The sequence below is a fragment of the Cyprinodon tularosa genome, unplaced genomic scaffold, assembly GCF_016077235.1.
Source record: "Cyprinodon tularosa strain WSP-4 unplaced genomic scaffold, ASM1607723v1 ctg210, whole genome shotgun sequence".
Lineage (NCBI taxonomy): Eukaryota > Metazoa > Chordata > Actinopteri > Cyprinodontiformes > Cyprinodontidae > Cyprinodon > Cyprinodon tularosa.
The window spans coordinates 3,171,882-3,182,983 of record NW_024038779.1 but is presented as its reverse complement, the minus strand read 5'-3'; the positions used below and the strand labels follow the sequence as shown (position 1 = coordinate 3,182,983).

At 36.7% G+C, this 11,102-nt stretch overlaps 1 protein-coding gene across 1 annotated transcript; it reads left to right on the top strand.

The window, feature by feature from the left end:
• The first annotated feature begins 1,183 nt into the window (after positions 1-1,183).
• On the top strand, positions 1,184-4,472 carry LOC119783823 (myelin-associated glycoprotein-like). The gene is made up of 8 exons (XM_038285514.1): positions 1,184-1,293; positions 2,651-2,740; positions 2,825-3,220; positions 3,307-3,603; positions 3,741-3,840; positions 3,942-3,977; positions 4,087-4,119; positions 4,202-4,472. Exons 2-8 carry the CDS (start codon positions 2,695-2,697, stop codon positions 4,221-4,223), a joined length of 930 nt encoding a protein of 309 aa, XP_038141442.1. The 5' UTR covers positions 1,184-1,293; positions 2,651-2,694; the 3' UTR covers positions 4,224-4,472.
• Positions 4,473-11,102: the final 6,630 nt, after the last annotated feature.

Genomic DNA, 11,102 nt, shown 5'->3' with positions numbered 1-11,102 from the left:
TCATATAGTGGCATCTGACTGTTTTTTTTTTTTTTTTAAGGTTACTTTATACTTTTATACTTTTAGTAGTTTTTGGAGCACATAATTTTTCACTTTTACTTGAGTAAGGAGGTCAAGTTGATACTTCAACTTTTACCAGTGTTTTTAAACTGCAGTATCTATACTTCTACTTAAGTCAAAACTGTGTGTACTTTTGAAACCACTGGTTGTAAAGCACTTTTTGGCTTTGGTCTGTGAAAGGTGCTATATAAATAAAGCTTACTTACTTACTTACTTAAACAGCAGTTAAACATGAGGTTCAAAGCAGTGAGGAATGCTCTGATCTTTATATTGGAGAAACCAAACAACCTCTCCACAGACACAGAACACACACAGAAGAGCGATCAATTTGAATTTTTTCTAAACAAAAACACTGCCTTATTGGGCTATTGTATATAGCCTCAAACTTAACTCTGTTCCTGACATTTTTAATTGAAAAAGCTTTCTGGATGGGAACCGAAATGTCTTTGTTTTTTAATTGTTTTTTTAACTTTTTTGGAATTACTTACTTATAGCAACTCACAGAGTAAAACAATCCAGACCACCTCCTTTAAATCCAATGTCTCAAATGGAAAGAAAGTCGAGGCCCCATCTCACAAGAAGCATTTTTAAAAGAAATCCCTTTCTGTAAAGTTACTTATAAAGACAGTCTTGTAGGAGAGTATTTCAATTAGTTAGATCAGTAATCATGTCACAAGAGACAAACATTCTTATTTGTTATTGTTCTTATGTTTTTAGGCCCTGCTGCTTTGGTGTTTTTCATGCTTTGCACAAAGTGATGTGCAAAGTGTTCCGTTCCGCTTTACTGTACCTACTTTTCTATGTTAAAAGTAGTGAAGGATCTAGATCATTTTCACACTGTGTAAACATATTTCAGTATAAGGCCTTATACATACTTAGTAGCACAAACAGAGAATACAGTGGACATGGTGTTTGAACCCTAGTACACAGAAACAAGGAAAAGCTGAGGTCACCTACAAATCTTGGCAATTACAAGATTCTTGGCAATAACATCTTTTTCCTATTCAGATAAAACGAGCTCAGTGCACATAACACAGATTTCCACAGTAGAAAGACATAAACATGTAGAAACATCCCAAAGCTTTGTGTCAAGTATGCAAAAACATCTGTTTCATTTACTGCACAGCAAAGAGTGAACTGAAACCATTCTCCCCCTCTGTATATAAACAGTGTCATTGTGATTTTTTACTTTTTCATTTGCATCTCTGACCAGCAAAGCAGCATTATTATCAGGTAAGACAAAAGAAATCATGCTATATCAAATTAAAGAATGTTATACCAGATGATCATACCATCAAACCTGGTAGAGTAGTGTAAATTCAAGAGTGTTTTTTTTTAAGCATGGCTATTGAAATCTTCTAGTATATATTTTTTTATGCTTGTATTTATTAATTTTGTATACTTCAGTGTACGTTTTATTTGTTTGTTAGTCTTCAGCCTAAACTTATTTAAGGTCTTTTTTTTTTAACCAAAAATAATTGAAATATAAGAGATACCCTTGTTGACAAAACTGTAAAGTACCAATGATCTAATATGAAGTTTTGATTGACTTTACATTATTGTAAAAGGTAATTATAATATATTTATTTTTATCAATATGAAAAATAATATTTCCTTTTTCCTTTTTTGTTTCAGAACAAATACTTTCTAGTTTACCATCACTTTGTTGTTTGTACATTGTGTTTTGTTTTGGGGGAATATTGCAGGCTAATTAAAACTTCATAAATAATAACTAAATTTCCTTCAATTTTAACATGAAATTTCAAGAAGTTATCAAAGATTTTTGCCCTGATATTTTACCAACTAACAACTTCTCATTTCACTTTGTTCATTCCTTCAAGAAGAGAGAAACATTTTTTTAATCAATATTAAAAAAAAATCATTGGTGTCATAAGGCTTTTACATGCATTCTGTGACATTCTGAGAGCTCCGTCCATACTAATGTTAATATATTTTTTTCTGAACTATTTGGTAAAAATACATTGCAGACTTGTCAGTGTCCACTCAGGACCTCTAGTATAAATCTACTTATGCAGAACCATTCTTCAATTATCTGGAATAAACTTAAAGACTAAATGTGCTAAAACACAGAGTAAGTTTAACCAAAGGTTAAAAGACATAATTTGTTCATAGTTGGTTTTCATTGTTACATTTTGCAATGTTAACTAAAGCATCATTGTTTTTGGTTTGAAGTCCACCTTGTCTTTACATGCCTCTATTATGCCAGTGTGTCATACTTTTTATCCATGTTTTCAATTTCTTGTTCTCTGCTCATGTACAGCATTTTTTCTTGCTCTTGATGTGCTTTTCAAAAAATACACTTACCGTCCCTAGATATTGCGGAATATTTTTCTCACATTAAGAAACATAATTTAAGGATTACCTGAGCTGTGTTACCTGAGGATTACCTGAGCTTTTTGTTGGCATGGTTTAGTGTAAAACCATGGTCCTTCTTTTCCATAGAAAAGACTGAAGAAATATATCTAAGTAACAGTTTTATTTTTTATATGATGAATGATGATCCACTGATGTTACATTTGATTTGTGTTAATTGTACTAAAAAATTCTTTTGTATGTGTTTTTTACCTAGATTTTAACATTAAGGATCAGTCTATACCACTAAACACCAGAAGAATGGAACCAGACAAAAAGTCAGTCATTGTCTTTCTGCTTTTGGCTGGTAAATTTCTCATATGTTTATCTCCAGTTTCTTGATACTTGTCAGGATTATTAGTCTGAACCTATCGAATTACTTATCTTGCAGTTATTTACAGCCCTGTGTTTGGAGAAGCATGGAAGGCCTCTGTTGTCAAAAATATTGACGCGCTAGTTGATTCCTGTGTTGTGTTACCCTGCTCCTTCAGCCACCCTGGTGGACTACTCCCTAGCTCCAGACTGAGGGGACTCTGGCTTCGGGGTAGCAAAAAAGATTCCTTTATCTACAGTGAGGATGAGACAATGGTCATGGATGCATTTAAGGGCAGAACAAAGATGCTCGGGGTACTGGGAGAGAGTAACTGCACCTTAGAAATAAATGCAGTTAAAGATCATGACAATGGCCCGTTGTGTTTTCGCATTGAACTTGTAAAACAGCCCAACAGCCCACCTACACCAGAAAAGTTCTCCTTTGTCGAGGATTGTGCTGAATTAAAGATGCTCAGTATGTCACCATCTATGTGAACCATTATTATTAGCAATAGATAACACTTTTACATCAGTTTATTTTTTCTTATCTTCTTTTTACAGTTGAAACCCCAAAGCCTGAACTGCATCATTCAAACACAGCTGTTTCAGGAACATCTTACACAGTCATCTGCTCTGTCCGCCATACCTGCCCCTCACGTGTACCTGTATTTACATGGAATCGTGGAAGTAAAGATGACATTGTTGAGATTCAAAAAGACATTCACTCTGGGATCTGGGAGACTCAGTCCATCCTGACCTTTATTCCCAACGAAAATGATGACCACACTGACATCATTTGCACAGCAACATTTAGTGGGGGCAAATCCTCAAAAAGTTCCATTAAATTCAATGTAAAACGTGAGGTTTGATTTTCATTACCAACATTGTTAAATATTATCAAAATCTATCATTGAACAATGTAGAAAAATACAGGGTGTTGCACCCTTGTATATTTTCATCACATAACTTACATTTGATTTCATTTCTGTTTACAGGTAAAGAAAGCTATTATCACATCATCATTCCAGTTGCAGTGGCCATTGGCACAGCTGTAACTTTTGGGGTCATCTGTGTGTTTATGTTGAAAAAATACAAGTGTGTTTCTTTTATATTATTGGTTTATTAAGTAGAGCAGATTGTTTAAAAGAAAAGATCTCTCAGTAATGTCCTCTACTTTTATTTTTTTCTTGTTTAAGGAATCGCATTGCTGAGCTTCAAAGCCGTGAAGGAAGGTAAAATGCTTTTAGCCAATTTAATGCATAGTCTCAAAAAGCAGTGAGAAAACATTATGGCTCTGAAAAGATTAAATACACTAAATACTTAAATGTCTGTGACATTTAGCATGTTTAACCGGCTGTCGAGGATGTCTCGGAGGTGAGATTTTACTTGTTACAATTTGACTTTTTCCTTAGTTTTACTGAAATAAGTGTTAAACCAAAGCTTTGAACTTTTTCAGGTTCCATTCAAGTGGCCAGTGACCATTTGGACAAAATCGGGTACAAGACAAACTATGACTAGAAAGCAGTTGTTCTCACTCCTATTCAAACTTATATGCACAAGGTTTGTTTTATTATTCACGCTATGTTTGCTTATTAATTTTATTATTGCGCTTCAAAAAAGCAGATATACATTTGTTGAGCTATTATTATGAAATGTGGAATAAAATGTATGAAAAGCAACCTATTCATGATGTTGACTATGTTGGAAATTGAGACTGAATTTTCTCATTTGGTAATTATTTTCATTCTATCAAACCCAGCCAGTAAACAAACTTCAGAGCATTTGTAGAGGATCAATGTATAATTTGACTATGACATATAATTATTCTTGGTCATTTTTGTATATGGTTGTTAAACCTTCATATTATCTTCCTGTCAAGTGTTAAGGTTAATGTTCTCCTTCGCCGTGTTACGTTTTGGTGAGGTCTGAGAACCCAAATACAGAGGCAGGGAGGCAGAGGTGAGTTCTTGTAGATTTAATCAGAGGAAACAGTTTAACAAAGGGAGGAATCCAAAATTTAACTTAATATGTAACACAAATCAGAACCATGGAGACATCAGGGGAATATAATCTCAAGGAGCCAGGGTGAGACGAGGTAGGACAGAGTAAGACGAGGTATGATGAGGTATGACCACAACAGCGACGACAGGACCAGCAACAACAGAAGCAGCAACAACAGAGGAACCAACAAGGAGTGACAGCAGAGGGAGAGTATCTATGGCTCTGTTTGAAAACCTAGGACGTGTCCTCCAAGGACGCGGTCTACCTAGACTGGATCCTTCGAAGTCCTTGAAAATAAGGAGACCGGAAGAGTTTAGGCTGTGAATTCGACCAGGTCTACCCTTCGGCGGGTTTTACCGCCGTATGCTCTGTTGCTTAGCAACCGTAAACGTTGACACACAAAGCAGGAAAAGAATGAATACAGAAGTTTTCAAAACTGTTTATTTATTTCTTTTTTATTGTGAAGTGAACAAAGACTACACTCACAAGAATCCAGAGTGGAATAAATGTTCCAACCACCGGGAGCATGAACCAATCAAAATAAATGTAATGATAGAAACCTTAGTCAGTTAAATAACCTGCTGCTGTCATTCTGCACATCTCTGATGTTGCTGCTATTTTCAAATATCAATTACTGTAAAAATGTCCATAGCTGCATATTGGTTATTTATTCCCCAGTTTTATATTGTTAAAACACTTTACAGTATTGTATTTTTTATATTTTAACTCTTCCCTATTATGTTATTCTCATACATTTTTCTAAGGTCCACATTTGTGTGACCATTTTCAATAATCTTTCTGCATAAGAAAGATTATTGAACATAAGAGGGCAACAGAGGACAACAACAGAAAAACCTGAGAACTAAAATAAATCTAGAAACACAAAGTAGGAAATAAACCAATGAAACACACGGATCAAAGTTAAACAGAAAGTAAGACCGTGACACGGCATTTATCTAATTGCAACAATTATTTTGTCAAGATAAAAAATAATCATCTTCATTATGTATGTAACACAGATTTATAAATTAAATGGGAAGATACAGACAAGAGTAGGATTTTTTTCTACAGAGATAGCTCTCGTAGTGTCAATTTGGATTGTCCTTTTTTTTAGAACACTGTATTATCTCAATTATAATATGGTCTAATGATGTGATGATATGGCATGGTAGGACTCTAAAAAAGCCTCTTTTAACTGTTATTCACGGCCCTTCTCCCTGACAAAACAAGCCACAATGTTAAAGCTCCTATGTGGTGTGTCACACAAACCACAAACAGCCAAGAAGCTGGCTAAGCTGCCTCAGTGTTATGCACCTAATAACAACTTCTAAGGGAGCATTATAAAAGTGATAGTATAAATATCATGTTCAAGTTTAAGTGTCCCATCATATGATGATGTAAAGAAGTATACATAATATTTTTTTACTAATGCAATGAGTTACAAGGATATCCTCCAAGTGTTTTGTACAAGGATACTGCTAATAATTACAGTGGTCTACTGGTATAAATTCCATGAAGAATAACATGGTAACTGATACAGTAGCAGCCATTCAAAATGGCCCTTTCCAGTTAAACACCAGCTGCAGGGCAGCCCACTTCCCTCCAACTCCCAGCGAAATTGCCTCCAACTTCCAGCCACTCTTGCATATTTTTTTTACTCTGACTCCACCCTTTTACTGAATTACAGGGACTGACCAGGACATGACGTTTCTCTTTAGATCTTAATGTCCACAAATCATGACAGAAAGAATATTTTAGTACAAATATTGATGTTAAAAAGAAATTGTAGGGGACCAGCCCATGACCAGCCAATGGCCAGTCAAGGAAAGTGGGGAAATGTTTGATGGTTGCTACTGTAACTGTTGCAATGGAGCTCAACCAGTGTAGCCTAACAGACCAACTGCTAGAAGGAAGGAAGAGTAGCTGAACTACACTGGCCTGTTTCTAACACCTCCAAAATGTTTTGAATAAACATATTGAATGACTATTGAATAAACTTTCCTGTCTATCATAAAGCTTGTAACCTCGCATCTATTTTGAAGCCCTGGCCCAACATGAAATATCTCCACCTAATAAAACCTAAACCAGGGGCTTTTCCTGGGCAAGGAACATTTGTGGCATAGCTCACACCTTCATAAGGAATCTGGGGGAACCTAAGCAGGAAAAAGACTATACTTCAAATTTCTGGAGTATTTTGGCACCCTGTTTAAGGCCAAATACTACGCCATGTGCTCCATATTGTATCTATTTAAAGAAAGTGATGTTGACTGTGAAGTTAGGGAGCTGACAATATTAAGAACATCTCTAAAATGGCAGACAGGGTTCGGGGGGGGGGAGAAACTAAATCCTATCTTAATTTGTCAGAGCACACGAGGCAGATATTTATTTTCTATTACCAGTTTTAATTAACTACTTACCTTTCCACATATAGTTCACCGATGATGTAGACGACGAACACGTTCCCCCCCCCCCCACACGTCTCCTCGGATGATCAAAGAAAATTACTCCTCTGCCATGGCGTAGTACTATAACCAACCAGAGGGTGTCGCAATTCAGTATTATCAGCCGTAGAGTTATCAATGCTGTTTTAAGGTCTGGGCCTGGCAATGAATTAAAACTTCGTTTTTTTGTTTTTTTTTTATGTTGGCGAGGCGGTAGCGTGAGTTTGCTGCGGTAGTGCTGCGGGAAACACTGCAATACTAACATTACATTATCACACCGTACTCTCAGTCACTATGACTTACCCTTCATGTGACTCGAGAGCGCAGACTCGCCCATTGTGAAAAGCTGCACATCTTTTTTGCAGACTTTACAAGAGGCAACTCGTGGGGTTTGTCCCCGTTTAATCCATAATTTGTATTTTTCATCTTCCAGCCAACTTTCATTGAAACGACAACCTCCCGGCATGGTGCAGTAGTGGTTTCATGGGGGCGGAGTCACACATGGAAAAAGACTGGCAGATCACAGTCACACATAAGCGAGCAGGTTTCATTTTCAGGCTCTTCAACATTTTATTTCTCCATTTAATAAACACACGATTCAGTTAGATAGGTATTTGTTGCGAAAGAAATAGTAACAATTTCAAGCATTTTCAAGCATTTCATCCTAAATATAAGCACTTTTCAAACCTTGAAAATACAACGTCAAATTTCAAGTATTTTCAAGGATTTCCAGCAGCCGTACGAACCCTGTGTTATAGTACTAAGACGAGCTCTAAAACCTGAATGAAACTCTCCAAAAAAGGCAATTAAGTCGTAAGTGTCAGGATTCTGTGTTCTGTGTTCTGCTGATTCTCTTTCACAGGTGGCTGTTGTTGACAGGTGGGCGTGGCTTGTTGGAGCTGCTCTGGCTGGAGCTTAAGAGGAGCTTTCAGTCAGCTGAAGGACTCCAGAGTATTAGATCGTTGTGGTACGGCTAGGCCACTGTCCTGCTGACAGATCTTCGTTTCTGAGAGTTCGATGTTTTGGATTCCTAGTTCTAACTTTTTCTCCTGTCTCCCTTAGCTCGTTTTGCTCTGGAATTCTCACCAGTCTTGTCTCCATGCACTGAAGACTGGTTTCTGAATCCCAGCTGCTCAGATTCTGCTCTGGCGTTCCCCTCTAGCCCCCTCGGTGTTACCGACCCGGACAAGAGAACCCCCTTCCTGGATTCACTCTGGTTCCTACAGCTGCTCCTGTAGTGCTGCTCGGGCTCCCGCCTAAGTTCCATCTGCTAGGATACCTGTCGCTCAGCCATCTCCTCCCATCAGAAAGCATTTGCAGAATCCTTTCTTCCACTCACCGTCCCCGGGTATGATATCCGTACCTGTTGGTAAAAGAAGCAGCAACAGTGCAGATCTACGGAGCCCCCTGGGTGTCAGGGTAAAAAAAAAAAAAAAAGCCTGTGGAAATCCCTCGGCACGGATTGATAAATTGATTGATTTAATTGGTTTTCCAATCCATGCGCGCAGATTAAGAAACTGTGCTCTCGGTTTATTATTCTGTGCCCACGGATTAAGAAAATGTGCTCTCAGTTTATTAATCCGTGCCCGCGGATTAAGAAACTGCTCTCGGTTTAGAAATCCGTACCCGCGGATTAAGAAACTGTGCTCTCTGTTTATTAATCCGTACCCGCGGATTAAGAAAATGTGCTCTCGGTTTATTAATCCGTGCCCACGGATTGAGAAACTACCCAGGATGTTGAGACGACGGAAATGGTGCTCTCTCACAGTCTGGCACGTGCTCTGACTGTGTGCAAAGCGCACTGACTCAAACAAAAACAAATTAGCTGCAGGTCATGAATATATATATAAATATTGTACGTGTATTTATTTTATTTGTATGTGTATTTATTTCAGGTTAAGTCAAACTTGATGTCTCAAAATCCAAAAACAATGAGTTACACAATCAAATCAATAATTTTATCCAGTTTACAGGGACAGTCATCAGTTTGAATGAACAGCTACATGTTACACATTTTTCAGTGTATAAGGAAATTAAACTTTATCTTTCCCAAAAATGTACATTACATTAAAAATAAGGTTTCTTTTTACTTCAGAAACTCTAGTAGTCTCTAATAGTTTACTGCACAAAAAAGTCACTTTTTTCAGCTTTTATTAAAAAGAAAAGTTTTAAGCCTACCCTTAAAAGTAAACAGGGTGTCCTCCTCACAAACTAAAACTGGTAGTTGGTTCCACAGGAGAGGAGTCTGATAACTAAAAGATGTGCCGCCCATTTTTTTTTTTTCTACAATTACAAATTCTAGGAACCACTATTATAGCTGTAGATTGAGAGCAGGGTGCTCTTTTAGGAACATAAGGAAAAATCATATCTCTGATGGAGCTTGGCCATTTAAAGCTATATTCATCTTTTTATCTGAAATGTCATTATGACTAGTAGTAACTAGATTATGGAGATTATCATATTAGAGTCATAAAAATTCAGTTTTAGATATCCAGAATGTTTATTTAAGATTGTAAATGTATGCAAGAATTATATTAGTTATAATTATTATATAAGTATAAGCACAATACACATGCTTGGAAACAAAATCTGAATTAATAAGAATTCAATTGAAGATATCAGAAGTGTTCATTTTGAATAAGAAGAAAAGCATCTGAGACATCTGAAAAACATATTTACTCAAGCTAATAAATGGTCATTGGCCTACCATAGCAAACTGAGCTGCCTCTCTTCCCTTGGCTCAGGGAAGAGCAGAGCAGCTGTTGCTCAGCCCTGTACTTGATCAAAAATTTTCCTACAAATTGATGCATAGACCCAGACCATTCAGTTACTATTTACTTGGGAGAAACAGGGAGAATGAAAAGGTAATAAAAAGGGATCTACGAGCAGGAGTGGACAAATAGTGAGACTGTTTTTTCATCTCCTTACTTAAAATAAACTAAAATAACTTCTCTAACGAAAAATTTGCAAAGAAATAAGATGCTGATTTTCTTTCCTCCTTTTGAATCTCTTGTCCTAATGCATGCATGCATGCAGAGGGGGCCTCAGTCACGTTTAAAACTGTGGTCCTCACTGGTCATGATTATTAATTATGACCATAATTGTTGTCAGTCAGGGTATAGCTCACTGCCCTCATGGGTGTTTGTGGGTCTGTTGTTTGTTAAGGCGTCTTTGGTTGCCATTTGGTTGGTTTCACACCAAGGACTACATATGTTGATTTTAAGGACCTCAATAAACATATACAGCCAGGTGGTCTGCATTTGGAAGCGCGGTCTGTTTCAAAGTTTTGTTAAAAATGTTCATATTGTTTTTAAGCCAGTAAACAGAATTTATTATTCTTTTTTTTCAGCAGTATCTTTACAGGAGATCTAAACACTTTAGAGTTCTGCATTACTATTTCTTTGGTCCTTAATAATATGAATAGTGCCCACGTTGAAAGTTATCAAACTGACTAACTGGACCATCATCAAATAGTTGGTTAATTCATCCATCCCTGTGGATGAAAGGAATTAGTGCAACAATGAAAGGATAAAGCGTGCAGATTTATTTGATTTGGATGTTGCCATATGTTTGAAGTTGATACATATCTGTGTTGTGTTATATGCTGGGTGTGTTTGGCATGTGATGAGAGCGTGTATTTAGTTTGAAATAAAATTTGTGAATACTTGAGATAAAACAGAACAGCAGAGCAATTTTTTGTCCTCCTCAGTGCCCACCTAAAATAAAAACTCCTACATCTGTTGTCAAATCTGTTTAAAATACATAAGGTTTAACATATGGTGTCAAGTACTCTTAGTGTACAGGACACTCAAGAGTTAAACTTTGAGAAAATGACTTTACAAGATGAGAATTTGATGAAAAAAAGAGAAACTGTTAAAATTTCCGATCTGTGTGCCAGAACTGATGCATTCACAC

Coding starts and splice junctions, on each gene's coding strand:
- LOC119783823 (XM_038285514.1), top strand. CDS start 2,695: ATGGAACCAGACAAAAAGTCAGTCATTGTCTTTCTGCTTTTGGCTG. Junction 3,221..3,306: donor TGCTGAATTAAAGATGCTCA/GTATGTCACCAT, acceptor TTCTTTTTACAG/TTGAAACCCCAAAGCCTGAA. Junction 3,978..4,086: donor CTTCAAAGCCGTGAAGGAAG/GTAAAATGCTTT, acceptor TGTGACATTTAG/CATGTTTAACCGGCTGTCGA.